Consider the following 17,624-nt stretch of genomic DNA (forward strand, 5'->3'; position numbering starts at 1 on the left):
TTTGCATTGTAGCTGTGTCACTGAATTCAGAGTTTTGACAGTTGTAGCACTGTACGGTATAGAGGGCATTTGGTTGCAATGCAATCCGAATTCTTATCTTGGGTAAAGAGGGATCCTTTTCCCCTTAGCTGAACAGCTTTGTGGATTTACTGTGATGCAAACATTGGTCAATCCTATTTAAAAGAAAAATATACTTGTAACTGAATTAATCTCAGTAACTGGCCACTTAAGCAGGAGAGTGCCACTGTTGATGTATGTTTTTTTTAAAAGTCATGGTGAATATTATTTATTCAAGCAACAAAAGTTAACTACCTACATCAATTGTACACTAAATATGTTGAGATAAATGTCAGTTGCAGTTATCCAAATAGTGACTGGTAAGCTTACAAGAAGTTAAAATTTACAAAAGAAGCTGCAAAACTTCATTTTATTTTGACTGTGTGTTCTTGTATAATTCTTTGGTGCTTTTTGGGAGAGTTGCTGCAATTGTTTTGGCTTTCTCTAAAAAGATCCAAATCTGATAGTTTGCACTGGTATGAACCTGAGACAGCAAGCTCCAAATGGTTTGAAACAGGAATGTCAGTGACATACTGTAGATTTTAAGCAAAACAAACATCTGAGAACAACTAGTTACAGCCAGACAATCCAGTTCTTGTGTACAGCTTGAAAATTGTTCTTGATCTGTATCTGTCCGTTTTAATGTCTACAAGCGTTTGAGGGGTTTGGCTTTGTGATTCTTTTGGTCTCCCAAGTTTTGTAAAGGTGTATCATTCTGAATGATAAAGTTATTGGTGATTGGTATTTGACCATGATTCTGACAATTATTTGAAGGTGAGAGATCAATGAAAGAATCAAATGTCAGAATTATTGCATTCCGAAATTATCACCATTCCCTGTGCCCAAGATGCTTTTTAGATTTTGATTTGGATGTCATAGCTCTGGGACCTCGACAAAGTCAGCATTTCTTTTCTACAGGCGAGACAATTGTGGTGGGCTAATTTATTGTGGCAAGTGGTACTATGTCCCACCTCATGCCCCACCTCTTCCCCGTCCTTGCAGGAAAAATGATTGATGACAAAGATTTTTTTAAAAAATGGTAAGGGTAATGAACAAAAGTCCTTCCCCTTATGCCATTCTTCACTAGTCTATATTGAGTTATTTTGTGCTATTAATTATGAATGGCACTGTGTGTAGCTATAAGATTCACCTGAACATCATCCATTTCTCTCCATTATTCTTGCTAATTGGAGTTCTATCTGGTTTCAAGATTAAATATTCTAAGTAGCAATGGGCATTTTGGCAGTTATACTGCCTTTTTGTCTAGTAGGTCAAAGATAAAGGTTGTTTGAGACATTAGTGCAAATAGCTTTATTAATGGAAAATGTTTACATAAACTTGATCACCACAGCCACCTCGCCTTCAAGAAATATTTCAAGTTGGCGTTTTGGCTGAATTATTTTTAGATGTTCGTACCAATTTAATCAACCCTCCTTCCTGTGAGTCCCTATTTCTGTATATTGTCAGGTTTTTATGTATCCTAATTTTTATAACCAAGCCTATGTAATTTGAGCTTTTCCTTGTCCACTTGCAGTTACATTGGCTCTCCAAATGCTTCTATTACCATTTTTTCCCCCTTTAAAAAACACCTATTTTTTCTTTACCTCTTCTACATCCCTTCCCTCTATTGTGCCTTTTTTAAACTCTTCCCTCTATCGTGCCTTTTTTTAAACTCTTCCCTCTATCGTGCCTTTTTTTAAACTCTTCCCTCTATCGTGCCTTTTTTTAAACTCTTCCCTCTATCGTGCCTTTTTTTAAACTCTTCCCTCTATCGTGCCTTTTTTTAAACTCTTCCCTCTATCGTGCCTTTTTTAAACTTTTCCCTCTGAGGTCTAATCTCTTAATTCGTCACCCCAATCCATCCATTTTCTTCCACTGTTTTGGTCTTTTGCTCAAGCTGGGTGGTTCACCTTTAAATAGGTCTACCTCTTCCCTCTTGTGGCATCTGCCAAAGGGCTTGTTGAGGCAAATGACATTAGGTCATTATAAATAGCAATCTCACTTGAAATCTATTGTTAAAGAGGACAGGAGTTTAAGAACTTGCAAACCAGACAAGTGGAGAGTATTCCATCATACTCTGACTTTTGCCATGTGGAAGATGGAGAGACTTGGGAGAGTCTGGAGGTGAGTTACTTGCTGCAGAATTCCTAGCCCTTGACCTGCTCTGGTAGCACCGTATTTATATGGCTAGTGTTTAATGCTTATTCATATATCAGTAGAGCTATCAGCTTCAAGTGATTAAAAACAAAATAAGTATTTACGCTAGATTGGGCACTGCTATCACTAAATGTTAACTGCAATCAGCATACATCTCACCTTGTGTGCACTTGCTCTATGTGCATGTCAGTTCAATCATACTGGGGTAAGAATGTTACTGGGGTGGAATCCAGAGGAATCTGGCATCTCTGTGGGCTGCACTTGATCCCTGATGGGTCACATTAATCATCCTGGCCCTGGGCTGCAGGTTGCCCATCAGTGCTCTGGAGTCTGGATTAAACTGTACAGAAATTTCTCTCCCCTGTGTCCCTTATCTCACATGAGGGGTAGAGAGACAGAGTGGGAACTGACACTTGGAGTTTGAGAAGCACCTGCGGAAGCTGGAAGTTGAGTGGGGAGAGAAGCAACATTAGTACCACCCCAACTGGAATATTGTTGCAAGTTGGAGCTTTTCCTTAATGCTGGGATTTTGCAATGTGGCTCACCCTTCACCACTTGGAAATTGGCACGCTAACCTATCAGTTAGGCTACAAAGTAATTTGGCTTCTTGCAGTTAAGTTTAACTGTTTAAAATTTGTGTGCGGGTCTCCTGAACAGGTTGGATGATTTCCAATGCCACCAAATGGTTAATGTAGTGCAGTAGTTTCAGTGACAGCAATTATAGACAAAGTTGAGATGCTGCAATATTTTCTGTGGCAGTGATTGCTGCAGTATGCACTCATGTTTCACAATCTTTATGATGAATTGTACAATAAAGGAGGAGACAAAGAATAATATTTTTAAGGGTTTTGATTGATTTTGCCATGCATAGTTCCACTGGAGGGTTGGTAACCAGAGAATAAAAATTCAAGGTAGTTTACACAGCAAATGATGATCTGGTTTACGTTGCCTGAAAATACTAAATCATAGCTTTCGAAGGGGAAATAGATATATATTTAAAAAGGAGAAAAATGTAGGGCTATGGAGAAGAGCAATGAGCTTGTACCAGCTTTTTGAAAAAGCTATCCAATGAGTCCCACTCTCCTGCTCTTCCCCCACAGCCCTGCAATTTTCTTCTTTTTAAATATGTATGGGAAAATTTATCAAATCCCTTCAAAATATTATATTTTTGTCACAAGGGATGTGGGTGTCACTGGTAAAGCCAGTATTTGTTGCTCATCCCCAACTATCCTTGAACTGAGTGGCTTGCAAAGTCAATAAAAAGTCTGACAACACCAGGTTTAAGTCCAACCGATTTATTTGATAGTACACTTACTAGCTTTCGGGTTAGCCCCTTCGTCAGGTGAATGGAGAGTTCTGGCCTTAGAGCATATAAAGCACAGACAGTTTACAGATTACTGATTAGAATGCGAATCTTTACACCTAACCTGCTGTTCAAGTCTTAAAGTGGCTGTCATTGTGAGTGGAAGTAGCACTGATCACAGGTTAAAGAGATGTGTATTGTCTCCAGACAGTACAGTAAGTGAGGTTTTGCAAACCCAGGCAAGTCACGGGGGTTACAGATAGTGTTACATGAACCCAAGATCCTTGTTGAGACCGTCCCCATGTGTGCGGAACTCGGCTATCAGTCTCTGCTCAGCGACTCTGCGCTGTCATGTGTCATGAAGGCCGCCTTGGAGAATGCTTACCGGAAGATCAGAGGCTGAATGCCCGTGACCACTGAAGTGTTGGCGAACACTTCAGTAAAGATCCGCATTCTAATCAGTAATCTGTAAACTGTCTGTGCTTTATATGCTCTGTCTGAGGCCAGAACTCTCCGTTCACCTGACGAAGGGGCTAACCCGAAAGTTAGTGAGCGTACTATCAAATAAATCGGTTGGACTTAAACCTGGTGTTGTCAGACTTTTTACTGTGTTTACCCCAGTCCAACACCGGCACATCCACATCATGATTGCAAAGTCAACGCAGAGGGCAGTTTAGATCTACAGTAACATGTTTGATTCTTGAGTCATTTTGGCCAGATCAGATAAGGATGACTGATTTCCTTCATTAAAAGATGTAAGTGAACCTTTTGGATTTTTACAACAATGAATGATAGTTTCCTGGTCACCATTACTGAGACTGGCTTGCAATTCCAGATTTTTATTGACTTGAATTTAAATTCCACCACCTACCATGGTGACATCTGAACCCATCTGCACAGAGCATTAGCCTGGGCCTCTGGATTATAAGTGCAGTGATACCACCACTGTGCCACCATTCCCCCTTGCCTTGATATTAAATGTCTCAATTAAATTTTTGCACACAACTGAAGTCCCTGATTCTTAATGTAATTCTTGTAAATCTTGCCTGCACCCTCTCCAAAACATCCTTTGATTTAGTGTGGTACTACAAATGGAGCACAGGCCATCCAACTGAGACCTAATCACTGATTTATGGAGGTTTCACATAACTTCTTTGCTTTTGTGCTCTATAATCTTTTTATAATGCCATGGATCCCATATGCTTAGCAGCCTTATCAAGTTGTCTTACCACTATTATTGTATACAAATCTGCATTAGACAACATCATCCCAGGTTTTTCTCTTCCTGTACGAGTTAATTTATTGCTCACTTCCCCATTTTTTCCTTCAGTTCTTGCACCTGTCTTGTTTGTCCATTTCACCAATTTGTCTTGTGTTCCTAAAGTTTCACCTATTTTCAGTTCTTGTCACTTGAAAACTTTGATATGGTTTGTTCTGTGTTGGTTTTGTAGCTGAGTGAATGAGTTGAATGTGACTCAGTTATTTCCGATTGGAAATAACCAAGCATGTAAGCACTTTTCCCAGAAAACATCATGTCCAAATAGTTATCCCACTTACCACTGGCTAAGGGGGGATAACTATCAGCATCACCTTATTAAAAATTACCATTCAGCTTCAGTAGCGAACATTCAGTCTGTCCCTACACAAGTGATGTGAATTTTCTAGTGCTGCTTCAGCGAGGCTCACAAGCTGTTATGAAAGGTCCAGTATCTGGACAGAGAAATTAAATTCAGGTAATTGCGCGTATGCAATTATTGCCGTTGTCATGTGTAATTTGTGCAGATTCCCCACTCCCGGTAATAGAGTAATTGTATAAGTCACTGTTTGAAGAGAGTCCAGCATGCCAAGTGTAAAGGGAGAACAAAGCTGTTTTTGTACAGCAGCCATCGAGAACAGATTATTCTATTGTGCATGGAAGTCTAAGGAAGGACACTTCAGTATCACGATTCTTGGATGGGAAACCTACACTGTTCCACATGACCTTCATTGATTGCCAGATTAGTTTATGAAATTTGGAGTATTGCAAGTTTAGGCTGTGTATGCTTATTTTCACGGTTATGATGGATGGGGTGGCACAGTGATTAGCATTGTTGCCTCTCAGTGCCAGGGACCTAGGTTCAATTCCAGCTCAGGTGACTGGAGTTTACACATTCTCCCTGTGCCTGTGTGATCTTCCTCTTGGTGCTCCGGTTCACTCCCACAGTCCAAAGATGTGCGGGTTAGGTGGACTGGCCATGCTAAATTGCCCCTTAGTGTCAGGGAGATTAGGAGGGTAAATATATAGGGTTACAGGAATAGGACCCAGGTGGGATTGTTGTCAGTGTAGACTCCATAGGCCAAATTGCCTCCTTATGCTCTGTGGATTCTATGTCAGTGTTTGGGTGGGAAAACCTACAATAGTGTTGCTATTGCGTGCTGACTGTTGTGCACGGGAAACTGTCATGCCATGGATGCTGTTTGGTTCCTTCATCTAAGTATGCTTCCATCAACACCTTCTTGATATAAAAGAGTTTGATGTATGATGCTTTTTAAGTTCTGATGCACTAGACGTACTAAAGTTTATTTTGTATGGAAGAGTTGAATCATGTAATTGCATTCTTGTTGTAAGAAAGCTCAACACTTGTCACAAGTTCACATTCAGGCAGATGAGAGATTCCAGTCCTGTTGCTGGGTTTGAGTTGTGTTTTCTCAGTTGTCAAGCTGCTTCAACTGTTCTTCAGTATTTCGTTCTACCAAATCATTGTTTTTTTTTCTGAATGTTACAGCAACATGTTGTGGTATTAATATATAAATTTAATGAACAGACAATTGGATGATTATAGTACTGTGAAGAATCAGAGATTAACTTGTAAATGAATAGCCTCCTTGGGAGTCATCAGTAGATTAATTGTGTTTTATTTGTGTTGAACTCCTGTCTCCTTGTTCATTGTGATATCATAACATATTGTAGAGACATCTGTTTTCCCACAGGTTGTGAAAGACAAGATGTTTAACTTACAAAAACTTGATGGAGCTAAAACTTTTAGCCACAAGCTTGTATACTGTGTATATGCCAGTCATTGTTGGCAAAGTTTTTATTAGGGCCAGAATCTTATTAAAGAAAAGTGACTGAATACCTTGAAAATTTTCAGTTGATCAGAGAAACCCAGCGTGTAGGTTATGCCTGATGACCCTGATTGGATTTTCTGAGAAGGTGAATGATTTTTATATGGATTTACTGAAGACATTTGAACAATTTCCTCATAAAAGGTTGTTACATCAAATAGAAGTTCATTACTGAAGGTAAATTATTACCTAGTTAGGGAATTGACAGGATGTACCTAGTGGGACTCTCAAAGATCTGTGTTGCAGCCTCAAACGTTCACTTGTTAATGAGTTGGCTGATGCAATAGAGAAACGCTCTTCCACATTTGCCAGTGGTACAGTGGATCGCATTGTAGGCAATACAGATGGAAACTTAATCTATCGACATTACTTTGTAATTTTGTATGGCTAAAACTGTGGCAAGTGGATTTAGGAAATATCAGGTCATCCACTTTGCACCCAAGAATAATAGTCCTTGTAAATGGTGACGAGCTTGAAAACAGTGGAATTCCAAAGAGACTTTGAGATGTAGAAATGTGGATCAGTAAAACATTATTTACAAGTCGAGAAAATAGTCAAAACTGTTGAAATGCTAAACTTAAAATTGCTAAAATTAGAATACTAGAATATATATGGAGATAGAAGTTAGTTATATAAAAACATGATTGGATGACCCCCCCACCACCACCACCACCACCCCCTGCCCCCAGAACACTTTTAGCAGTTTTGGGCACTACACCTTAGTGGGACATATTGGCATTGGAGTCAATGCAGTGTACGTTTACCAGAACTTACGGGATCCAAGGATACAATTATGAGGAGAGATCTCAATTTAGGAATGTATTCCTGGAATTTAGAAGGTTTCTTGGTGAACAGTAGATGGAGCAACAATATTTCCTTTGATTGGGGTGTGAGAAAATTTAAAAATTAGAGTCAGACCTTTCAAGAGTGAAATTGAGACATTTCTATGCACAAAGAGTAGAAGTTTGGAACACTCTTCCAGAAATGGCAATCAATATTAGATAAATTGTAAACTTTAAAACTCACGTTGATAGACTTTAATGAAAGGTTTTAATGGATACACAAAGATGGTTATATGGAGTTGGGTCGCAGATTAGATGTGAAATGGGGGGGGATCAGACTTGAGATTCTCGGCTAAATATTAAGGGAATTAATTTTTTTTTCATTGACCCATTAAAAATACTTCCTTGTATTTTTGTTCCATATAAACATGAACAATTTTTCTAGGTTCGCTTTCCTGAATCTGCTTAGCAGATCAGCCCCACCAGTTCTTCACCCAATTTTGCCTATTTTTGATGTGAATCTGGGTAGTGTCTATCAGCAACTTTGCAGGCTGCCACAGTCAAGCCTAATATTAGCCGCAACTAATGTCCACAGTATATAAATATATGCATATCTTGAAGCAAGAATGCTCTAGCTGCTTTTATTTTCATTCACATAAAACAGTGGTGATGAAACTTGATTACATTACACCTGTGTCGCGATCAGCTGACGTAAGACCAGAGTGGCTAAGGCTGTTTCTTAATTTTTGAAAAATTCTGCGTTTGCAAAGTTGATCAACTGAGTTCCATTGGCATTCATTTCAGAAAGCTGTTGTGAAGTGGTGATAGGTTCTCTGGTAATCCTCAAGTTAGAACGGGAATCCCAGGGGATTGTAGCAGAATGTTGCATGAGTAATTTCCAAGAATGCCAAAAAAATCCTTGTTTTGCACTGAAGGGATTTCCCCAGGCTATTCCCCATTTCATATCAACTGCTTGAAATACAGCTTCATAGAATTGTACGCAGTCTTGTAAATGCATAAGTCATTATCCCAAGTTTTGGAAGAGACCTTGGTAAACACCTGCCAAACCAATATAAACTTCACTATAAATGGAAGAAGTGCCTTTCTCAGCCAACAGGTTAAACTTTACAAACTGTGAGCTGGTGCATATAAACTGCCTTTCAATTCTTTCACATTTTGTTACAGTCCCAGTCTAGGTAAAAATATTAATGTTATGGTAATTAATAAGGATGCACAGTGATTTAATTGCAAGTTGTTCGTGCAATTAATGGAGGAAAAGCTGTTAATAATTGAATGGAAACATTATTAACCCATCTTAATGAAGGAAATTCCTAAGTATTAGAAATTGCCTGATCATCAGGTATCTACTGGAAGGAATGTACTGCAGTGGCGAGGTTGTGCATGTATGTCTTTCTTGCAATGTTTTCCATATTGCAAGCCTTGAAGAGAGCTTGATACTGTATATGGGTCTTGTCTGATTGTGGAAGTATAGTTCAGTGCATTCTTCTCATAACAAGAGGCAGCTTAACAGTAAAAGCCTACACTTGCCTTCATTGATGCCCTCCCCCACTCAGCCTCGCCTTCAGAAGGCAAAGGCAGAAGCCACAAAAATATGCAGATTGATCACTACTTCTTAACTTGTAAAAGCGTGTCTGTATGAATAAATGCTGAATTGAAATCCAAGCTTGCCCCTCATCAGAATGATGGTAAAGATGATCAATATTGCAATGCGAGTCCTGAGGCAAGCAAACACGGAGCTTGCTGATCAGCCAGTAACACCATTGCCATGCAGGACAGGATGAGCCAGTCCAGTGCAGGAGCAACAATTCCACAATCAACAAAATGCGTATGCTGCCATTCAGTATGTTTGAGTCTCAGTTTCAAAAATAAAAGTTAATTTCTGTACTTCCACTCTTAAAATCAAAGAAGTTATTGCTGTAAATTCACATCAGTGGAGTGTCCAATGAGTCCAAGTCTGGCAAGATTTTGTTCTTTATCCCAGAGACTTTCTGAAGGCCAGTCTTGAGTGATGGTGGTTAGAATTATCAGCATGTGACCAACTGCAGCCATCATGTCCAGCCAGCAATGGTCCATTTTTAAAACAGAATATTGAAGAGGGACAGATTTTTAAGATTTTCTTGCTTCATTTCTTGTTGGCATGGCAGTTTAGATGTTACCAGTTTTTGGTCAGCCTGAAAGAGCACAATCGGAGTCTGATTTTGCTGCTGAAAGTAATCAGCCTCCAATTAGATGACCAATGCATTGACCTGGTCTTGTTGCCTTTGGGAATAAGGACACTGTGGTTCAGGGAGTGACCATTCAAGCAGTGAAAACAGTTTTTCAGTAACTGAAAAACTTTTTGCAAAAATAATGTGCAGTAAATGTATTGGTGAAGTTTTACACACACTCGTTTTGTAGGCATTCTCTTTTGTTGCCTCAATAACCCTTTGGGGTTGAACTTGTATTTTAGTTGTAATGTTGCTACATTTCTTAGAAGTGTCACAGGTGGCAGTATAATAGTTGGGAGTTACAAATTTCACATTGCTTGAATTTGAATTTGCCTGCAGTATAGTCATGTGATAGCATAGTTAGCGATTCCCTTGGGCTTCTCAACCATTTTCCAAATGTTACTTAGATATTATGAGAAGGTGAATTTTCCAGCTAGTAGCCTTTGCATTTAAAAATTAAACACTTGATGTCATTGCATATGTAATGTTCTCTCCTGACCAGAAGAAATTGATGGCATTATCTGACTGGCACCAATGCTATAGCTCCACTGGAATTAACACTAAAAGAGAATTACGGTTTCTATTCAAAGAAATGCACAACACGTATAAATAGATAACCTGCAGACATCTTGAATTCAGTGCTGCTGTGAATATTTATTAGTGGTGTTTTGAAGAACAGACTTTGGCTCCTGCTGTTCATAGTTACACTGAATTTAAGCAAACTTTTGAACATTTACTCATATCTGAGCGAAGGTTAAAAGTTTATATAACTAATATATTCAAGCTAGATTGAAGTGATTGAGTTCTCAAGTAGGTAGTCTCAAGTTTAGAATAAATAATAGATTTAAGTAAAACATAAGTGGATGTACATAAAACTTCAAACCAGCTGTACTGAGCATTTTAAGACTCATAGTACGAAGAAGAATTTCTTCTACAGCTCTATTTCTGTTTATTTTTTTGAGCTGTGTAACACTAACATAAGGTACTGATGAGTACAAATCTGTTGCTTTGGGAGTAATCTAAAGCAGTGAATCCAAGAGTTATATTGCAATTCAATCTATCAATTTTCATTTTTCTAATTCCCTTCCGTTGTCAACTCTGAACTAGATTATGCACGTGCTTTGTTGTTTGCCAAGGTAATCACTATTCATCTGTGAACTTCTACTGGAAGTGTTGCCAAGCTGTTTGGCCATGTGATGGAACACTATCTTCTTTCTGCTCCCTCCTTTGCTTCTCTTCCAATCCCTTAGAATGGATATTTGGAAATATTGCAGCATTTTTACTAGTCCTGTCAGCAAATTTAGCAATGGTTAAATCAAGACCTAATTGCTCTTAGTGATTCAGCTGCTTACTAGGTATGTTGCTGAACTTCTTGGTTGTTTCATTATACAATAGTAAATCTTTTGGCTTTATTGGTTTTATTCAAATCATATAATACCAAAAAACAAATTTGGCCTATTCAGCAATATCCAAAGAAAACACTGTCCTAGATCCTAAAATGGGTTGCAGTTTTTGAGCTCTGGGGCAGTGTACCTGGGAACTACCCTAAAATTGTGCTGGGGACCACCTCCTCCACCAACCTCAGAAGTTCCCAAGTAAAGTTTGTACAGCAGTTGCCTGGGAAATACAAACTTCCTTTGGGTAACTGCTCTGCACCGCTCAAAAATGTCATTTAAATTGCAAATTTCAGATGGTTCTGACTGTGTTACATCAAGTTAGAAGGATTAAAGCCACTTCTAACTTTTGGATAACTATTGTACAGACTAGCACTGCGTCCTCGTCCTCGTCCTCAGATCACCAGGAGACCATCCTTTCCTTTCATCCCTTCCCTGGAAAAGAGAGTTTATTTTCTTCATATTTTTCAGGAACATAATTGAATCTTGATTAGCAAAAAGGATTCTGTATGACCAACCTGAAAGCAGTCAAAAGATGTGCAGGTTAAGTTGATTGACTATGCTAAATTGGCCCTTAGTGTCAGGGGATCAACAGGATCAATATGTGGGGTTACAGGAATAAGGCCTGGCTGGGATTGTGGTCGGTGAAGACTTGATTTACCGAATGGCCTCCTCCTGTACTGTAGAGATTCTATGAATTCTTAAAGAGATGATGGAAAGAGTAGATGAGGATAATGTAGTAAGTATCTCATATGGACTTTTCAAAAGGCCTTTAATAAAGTATCACAGGGTAGACTCATGATTAAGATGGAGTGGGGACAAATAACTGGGTGGTTAACTGGCCAGAAAATTAGAAAGCAAAGAGGAGGGATAAGTATAATTCCTCCTTCGGTGAGCCGGCACAAATATGAGGGGCTACATAATCTCGTTCTGTGCTAAACAGTTTTGTGATTCTGTTTTAATTAGCGTTTAACATTAACTGCTTTACTGGCAGAAAATGAGCAATTTGATTGTTGATGCCTTAGAGACAAATAGATTCGTTCTGATTTTGCTTTTTAAAATTTAACATTGAGAACATCTCTGAAATGTAACTGTTTTGTTTTTAAAAAAAGAAGTGACTCCCAGAGGCAGTGGTAGACAGATGACCAGAATTTGCTGAAAAAAATAAAAATAATGCTGTTGCAATTCTCTTGGCATTAAAAATCACAAACGGCATCTTGCCCTTGACCTCTTTCTGATTATCCTGAAGTTGCTGCATTTTCATGTTAATTGCCCATTAAATTTGCTGCTGGAAGTCAAGTTTAATAATCAACAGCTGAAGTACCCTTTTAATGAGATGATAATTGTTAATGACTGGCAATTAATCTCTCTCAGAAAATGAAAATATCTGCATGGTCTTATTCCTTCATGCTGAATTATTGGAGATCTTAATGTCATTTTATTTTTAATTTAGTCTTAATTTTTCTTTGTCTTTTCTTTCTATAATGGTTTGTCATGGAAATCATCAGTGCTAATTTACCATCTTTGTCAGACCTTCCTGTTTGTTTCTCATCCACTAGTGACCATGGGTAAGGGTAAGGAGGTTCGCTGTTACATTTCCTGCCAAAGTCTCAGGTGCCTGTTGCCTTTGCTTATTCATTATCAGATTGCCCTTCCAGTAACTGCGGGCAACTTGTTTGTGCAAGTTTTGGTTCTAATAGTGCATATCATGAGATGCCTTCATCCAGCAAAATCTGGGCTATATTTTAAGGTTTAATACTTGGACTGTATCTGGCTGCATTCATTGGTATTTTCTGCCCGTTCCTCTGCTTTGTAACTGGCCCTGTTCCCCTGCTCTGTCACAAACCTCTGCTCCCGTGCGCTGTAGCTAATCATCTTACCCCTTACCCATCCCAATCTGTCTTTAACCCTCCCCTCCCCACCGCTTCCCAGAATTAATGTTCTCTTCCCCTGCTCTGTTAGAAAGCCACCTCCTCCACCTGATGGTAAACTATCCCTCCCTGCTTTGTAGCTCATCTCCTCTCCTCCTGTTCACATTCAGACTTTGGCACTCTCCTGTCCATGCCGTCTTGTCAAAATGTGATATCTGGATATGGGCAACTTTTTTTGCACCTTTCCCCATTATCTTAGTACTAATCATTTTTGATCTGCTCAGTACATCATAACCCTAATCAATTTGAATCAGAACATGGGTAGCTATAACCTTCAATACTGGTGCACAATTAAATGGAGAAGTTTACCAAGTTTAGAAATTGATTTCCAGCATTATTCAGAATATATAGATATTTGAAGGAAATGTGATGTATTGCAAGTAGTTAGCAAAGCGTGTGCTTTGTAAATAAAATGATCCAAATCTTACAATTCGAGTTGTGTCAATAGTTGAGCTGAAGTAGGGATTGGTGATGTTATCGATGGTTGGGAGCAAGCAGAGGGGTTGCTGGGAGCTGTTATCAAAAGTAAATCAAATTTTACAAATTGCAAAGAATCAAGAAAAATTTAACTATAATTGAACTGAAGGTAGACCTAGAGGGCTGCGTCTTCAACTTGTCACATTAGGCGTGGTGCTGGCATAGTGGTATTGTCGCTGGACTAGTCACCCAGAGACCAGGGCATTCTCTGGAGACCCAAGTTCAATAAATAATCCGGAATTAAAAGTCAAATGAAACCATTGTCGATGGTCATAAAAACCCATCTGGTTCACTTTGAGGAAAATAAACTTGCATGGCGACTAGATTGCTGGATATCCATTGAGCAGCATCTTGATGGGCTGAATGGCCTGTGTGCTGTTATGACAAATCAATATATTGAGGTTGTAGAATCAGTTAGTAATGAGCCCCGTTCTCTTGAATTTTGTCATAAAGTGAACAAAAAGTGCTTGTGTATGCAAAGGTCTCCCTGGTTCAGGCCAAGCCCCTCCATGCAGCCCCAGTTTTCAAAACACTGGTCAAGAGGCTATTTTCCATGAAAGATTTGTTTTGGAGTTTGCTTCTTCAGTCACAGGCCATTCCTGTCTCTTTTGTTTCTGATAGGCTCACAAATCCACCTATCAGCAGCAGATGAAGAACAGAAACAGTCTGATTGGAGGAGCAGCAAACAGTGGCACTGATGTGTGCTGAGGGCTTCTGGGCCGAAGGAAGCAAAATGGGAGTAGAATGGAGTAAGGGGGGTGCTTGTTGAGTCTGCCTTACATGCTGTCCCGGACTACTTTCTTGCTCTTACCATCATATACCAACACGTGCACACACAACCACTCACTGATCCACATATGCTGACACTCTGGTTATTTTTATTACTATTTTATATCTTTATGTTTATTTATGACATTGCTGTACTTTTGTTTAGCAATTGCTTCTTTTGCTAGATCCTCAACTTTTTTGAATTGCAGTTTATTGTTATGCTATACCTTTCTGAAATTAGCTAATCAGCCCCTGTGAGAGATGCAAATTTCTCTTCTCCACCACCCCCTTTCTCCTTAGCGAAAATGTTAAATGTTGGACAGACCTGTTGCAGGTAGATCACTGTAGAAAACAGTACCATTGCACCCAGTCCAATGCTGGCATCTCCACATCGCAGGTAGATCTCTCAGCAATTGTTGATCTTTAATCCAGTGAATTACTGATCAATCTTTCAACAACCTCGTAAATGGCTTCTTTCAGTGAAGATTATTTAGCTTTCTTAGCAAAAAACCCATGAACCCATTCTGAGCAAGCATGATACATTTAGATATTTTCAATCCAATTTTAGTGGATCCTGGAAATAACTTAAAGTCGTGAATATAAATAAGTTTACTCCTTTCTGGTAGAAATGCAAATCAATATATGGGAGTAAGTATGGAGATTTTCACAGTAACTTCATTGCAATGTTAATGTAAGCTACTTGTGACTAATAATAAACTTTAAATTGCTTCCTTGTAACAGACTATAAGCTTTGTTTGTTTCAGAAGCTTAGGAACTTCTGAGTTAGAGTTCTTCACTGATTTCATTGAGCCCACGCCTTGGACATCCTAGCAACATGACACAAAAAAAGAAAATTCTGGAAAATCTCAGCATGTCGAGCAGCATCTGTAAGGAGAGAAAAGAGTTGATGTTTTAAGTCCAGTCGACCCTTTGTCAAAGCTCCTAGCAACATGATAGTTTGGTTAGAGTCTAAATGTTGTTGAAATAAAACAAATTGTATTATGGCACTTGGCCTTTCAGAAATTACCTGATGGAAAGCTTCATGCCTTTGTTTTGTAAGGAGTCGCTGTTGCAGCACTGCTGTGATTAAGCTGTCTCTTGCCACTCTGAACATGAAGCACTGAAATTGAGAGAGTAACATTTTTATAATTTTGACATTAAGACGGAGAACAAAGTTGATAAAATGGTGCTAATCTAATAAATTAAAGGACACCAGAACAGCTGACCATGAAAGCTTAGATTTTTGTAGAAACCCTCCAGGTTCACTGTCCTTTAGGGAAGAGACCTACCACTATTTGCTTTGGCTTGTATGACTGCAGTCCTACCACATGTTATGGTCGGCTGTTAATGCATTGGGCCTCAAAGGAGGCACAGTAAATACTGCCTTGCCAGTGACACCAACCTAAACAAGTTAAATTAAACAAAATTTGAGGCTTTTGTCTGTCCACCAGTTAGTACTGCTTGTGTAATTTTTAACCATGTAAACGTCCTGTTTAATCCCAGATATACTGTTGTAATGTATGCTTAGATGGATTTTCATGGGAGTTACTGTTGATCCAATTAACAAACTAGATACAGTTTCATCCACAGCATTGGTCTTTTAAGATTGACTACAAGTAGCTTAATAATTAGGTGATCTGAGGACATATCTACGACTTGTTAATTGGGGTTGGTATTTGATTGTAGGCAGTTAAGCTTGTTTTGAACTATATACTCTTACACTACATTGATACAAGACACTGTCTCAGAAGTGTAAAGGTGCCATCTTTCAAACGAACACAAAGCCAAATTCCCATCTGTTCTTTTTGGGCAGATGTAAAAAAAATCCTGTTGCACTATTTGAAGAAGGGAGAGGGTTAGGTAAACAGGTATGATGTTCTCATGATATCCTTATCAACATTATTCCTATTTTGAAGTCGCTAAAATTGATCTGATAATTCATCTCACTGTTTGCAAGACCTTGCTGTGTGCAGATTGGCACCAGGTTTTTTCGCATTATGATAGTCACTGTCATTAGCTATGAAACACTTGTGGGTGCCCTGAATTTAAAAGGTGCTATATAAATGTAAACATATCCTTTATATGGACAAGATCACAGTATTTATTTAAGTTCCTCCAAGTCTAAAATTGATATTTTTCCCCACAATAACAAAAATTAAGCATTGAAACCAAATGTTTAAAGTGTCACTTGAGGTATCACACAAGGGCATAATAAAGGAGTTTACATTTTCACTGATTCAACTTCCTGACTGAGAACATAAACTTGATCATTTTCACTGGGATTTACTTTTGTTAAATTCACCCAGGTTTTTTTGCTTTGCAGATATCAATTTTTAGAAGAAGCATTTCAAAACCAAAAAGTTATTATTGAGACTTTAATGGCCAAGCTTCAAGAAAAGAAGAATTACGTGCAGTATGCAGCCAGTCAAGTACAGAACAGGTATGTTTACCTTACTAAATGAAGCATAGCCATGTGGTGGTACCCTCATTTTTATTTCAGTTTTCACATCAGGGGTTTGATGTTTTTAGAATATGTTTTAACAATTTGAAAGGGCACGCAAATTACTGTCCCCTATAACTTGTTGTTATCCACACTTGGATAGTGATTTGTTTCTTAAAACTGTTCCTTTTGCAAAAAAAAAGTTTTGCTACTAGGTTGCAAGTGCTGAAATTTACTAGATAAATCTCCCAAGAATGCAGCATAGGAACAGGAGTAGACCACATGGCCATCAAGACTGCTCTGTAATTCAGTATGATCTTGGGTTTCAACCGCCTGCTTGCCATTATCCTTAGCTTTGAGAGATCAAAAATCAATCTATTCCAGTTTTGAATGTATTCAATAATGAAGTATCTACAACACTCTCGGGCAGATAATTCCAAAGGTTTGCAATCCTTTCCGCAAAGTAATTTCTCGTCCTCTCGGTCCTAAATGATTGGTTTCTTTCCTGAGATTGTGCTCCTGCTTTAGATTTCCCAACCATCAGAAACAGCCACTCATTCATCCTATCAAAACCCTTCAGAATTTTGTGTTTTGGTTAAATCATCTCTTGCTTATAACCTCCATAGGCCCAATTTATGAAATCTGTCATAATAGAATAATGCCCTAATCCCGAGGACCAGTTCAGTAAACTTTCACTGCACCATCTCTAATGTAAGTTTATCATTTCTTGTATGTGGATCCCAAAATGGCTCCAAATAGGGTTTCATCAAAACCCTGTACAATTGTAACAGTACTTTTTTATTCCTGTCCTCCAATTCCCCCTTGCAATAAAAACGAATTGCTAATTGTCTTCCTAGTTGCTCTCCTAAAACTTGAATAATTGGCATGTCATTTTGCATAATGCTCAGATTATTTTTGTTTGTAACTACTGTTGTTAAAAATTAACTTTCTCATTCAAAGAATAACAATCAGTTTATGCTCC

At 38.6% G+C, this 17,624-nt stretch overlaps 1 protein-coding gene across 2 annotated transcripts in view; it reads left to right on the forward strand.

Annotated features, from left to right (window-relative positions):
* Positions 1 to 17,624, forward strand: part of trim33 (tripartite motif containing 33) — a 166,345-nt gene that overhangs the window by 94,352 nt on the left and 54,369 nt on the right. For both annotated transcript variants that reach the window (XM_080210202.1, XM_080210203.1), the window contains exon 5: positions 16,526 to 16,642. In XM_080210202.1, the coding sequence (XP_080066328.1) occupies positions 16,526 to 16,642 (117 nt within the window). The remainder of the gene's footprint in view (positions 1 to 16,525; positions 16,643 to 17,624) is intronic.

The sequence above is a fragment of the Carcharhinus amblyrhynchos genome, chromosome 22, assembly GCF_965287045.1.
Source record: "Carcharhinus amblyrhynchos chromosome 22, sCarAmb.v2.hapA, whole genome shotgun sequence".
Taxonomy (NCBI): Eukaryota; Metazoa; Chordata; class Chondrichthyes; order Carcharhiniformes; family Carcharhinidae; genus Carcharhinus; species Carcharhinus amblyrhynchos.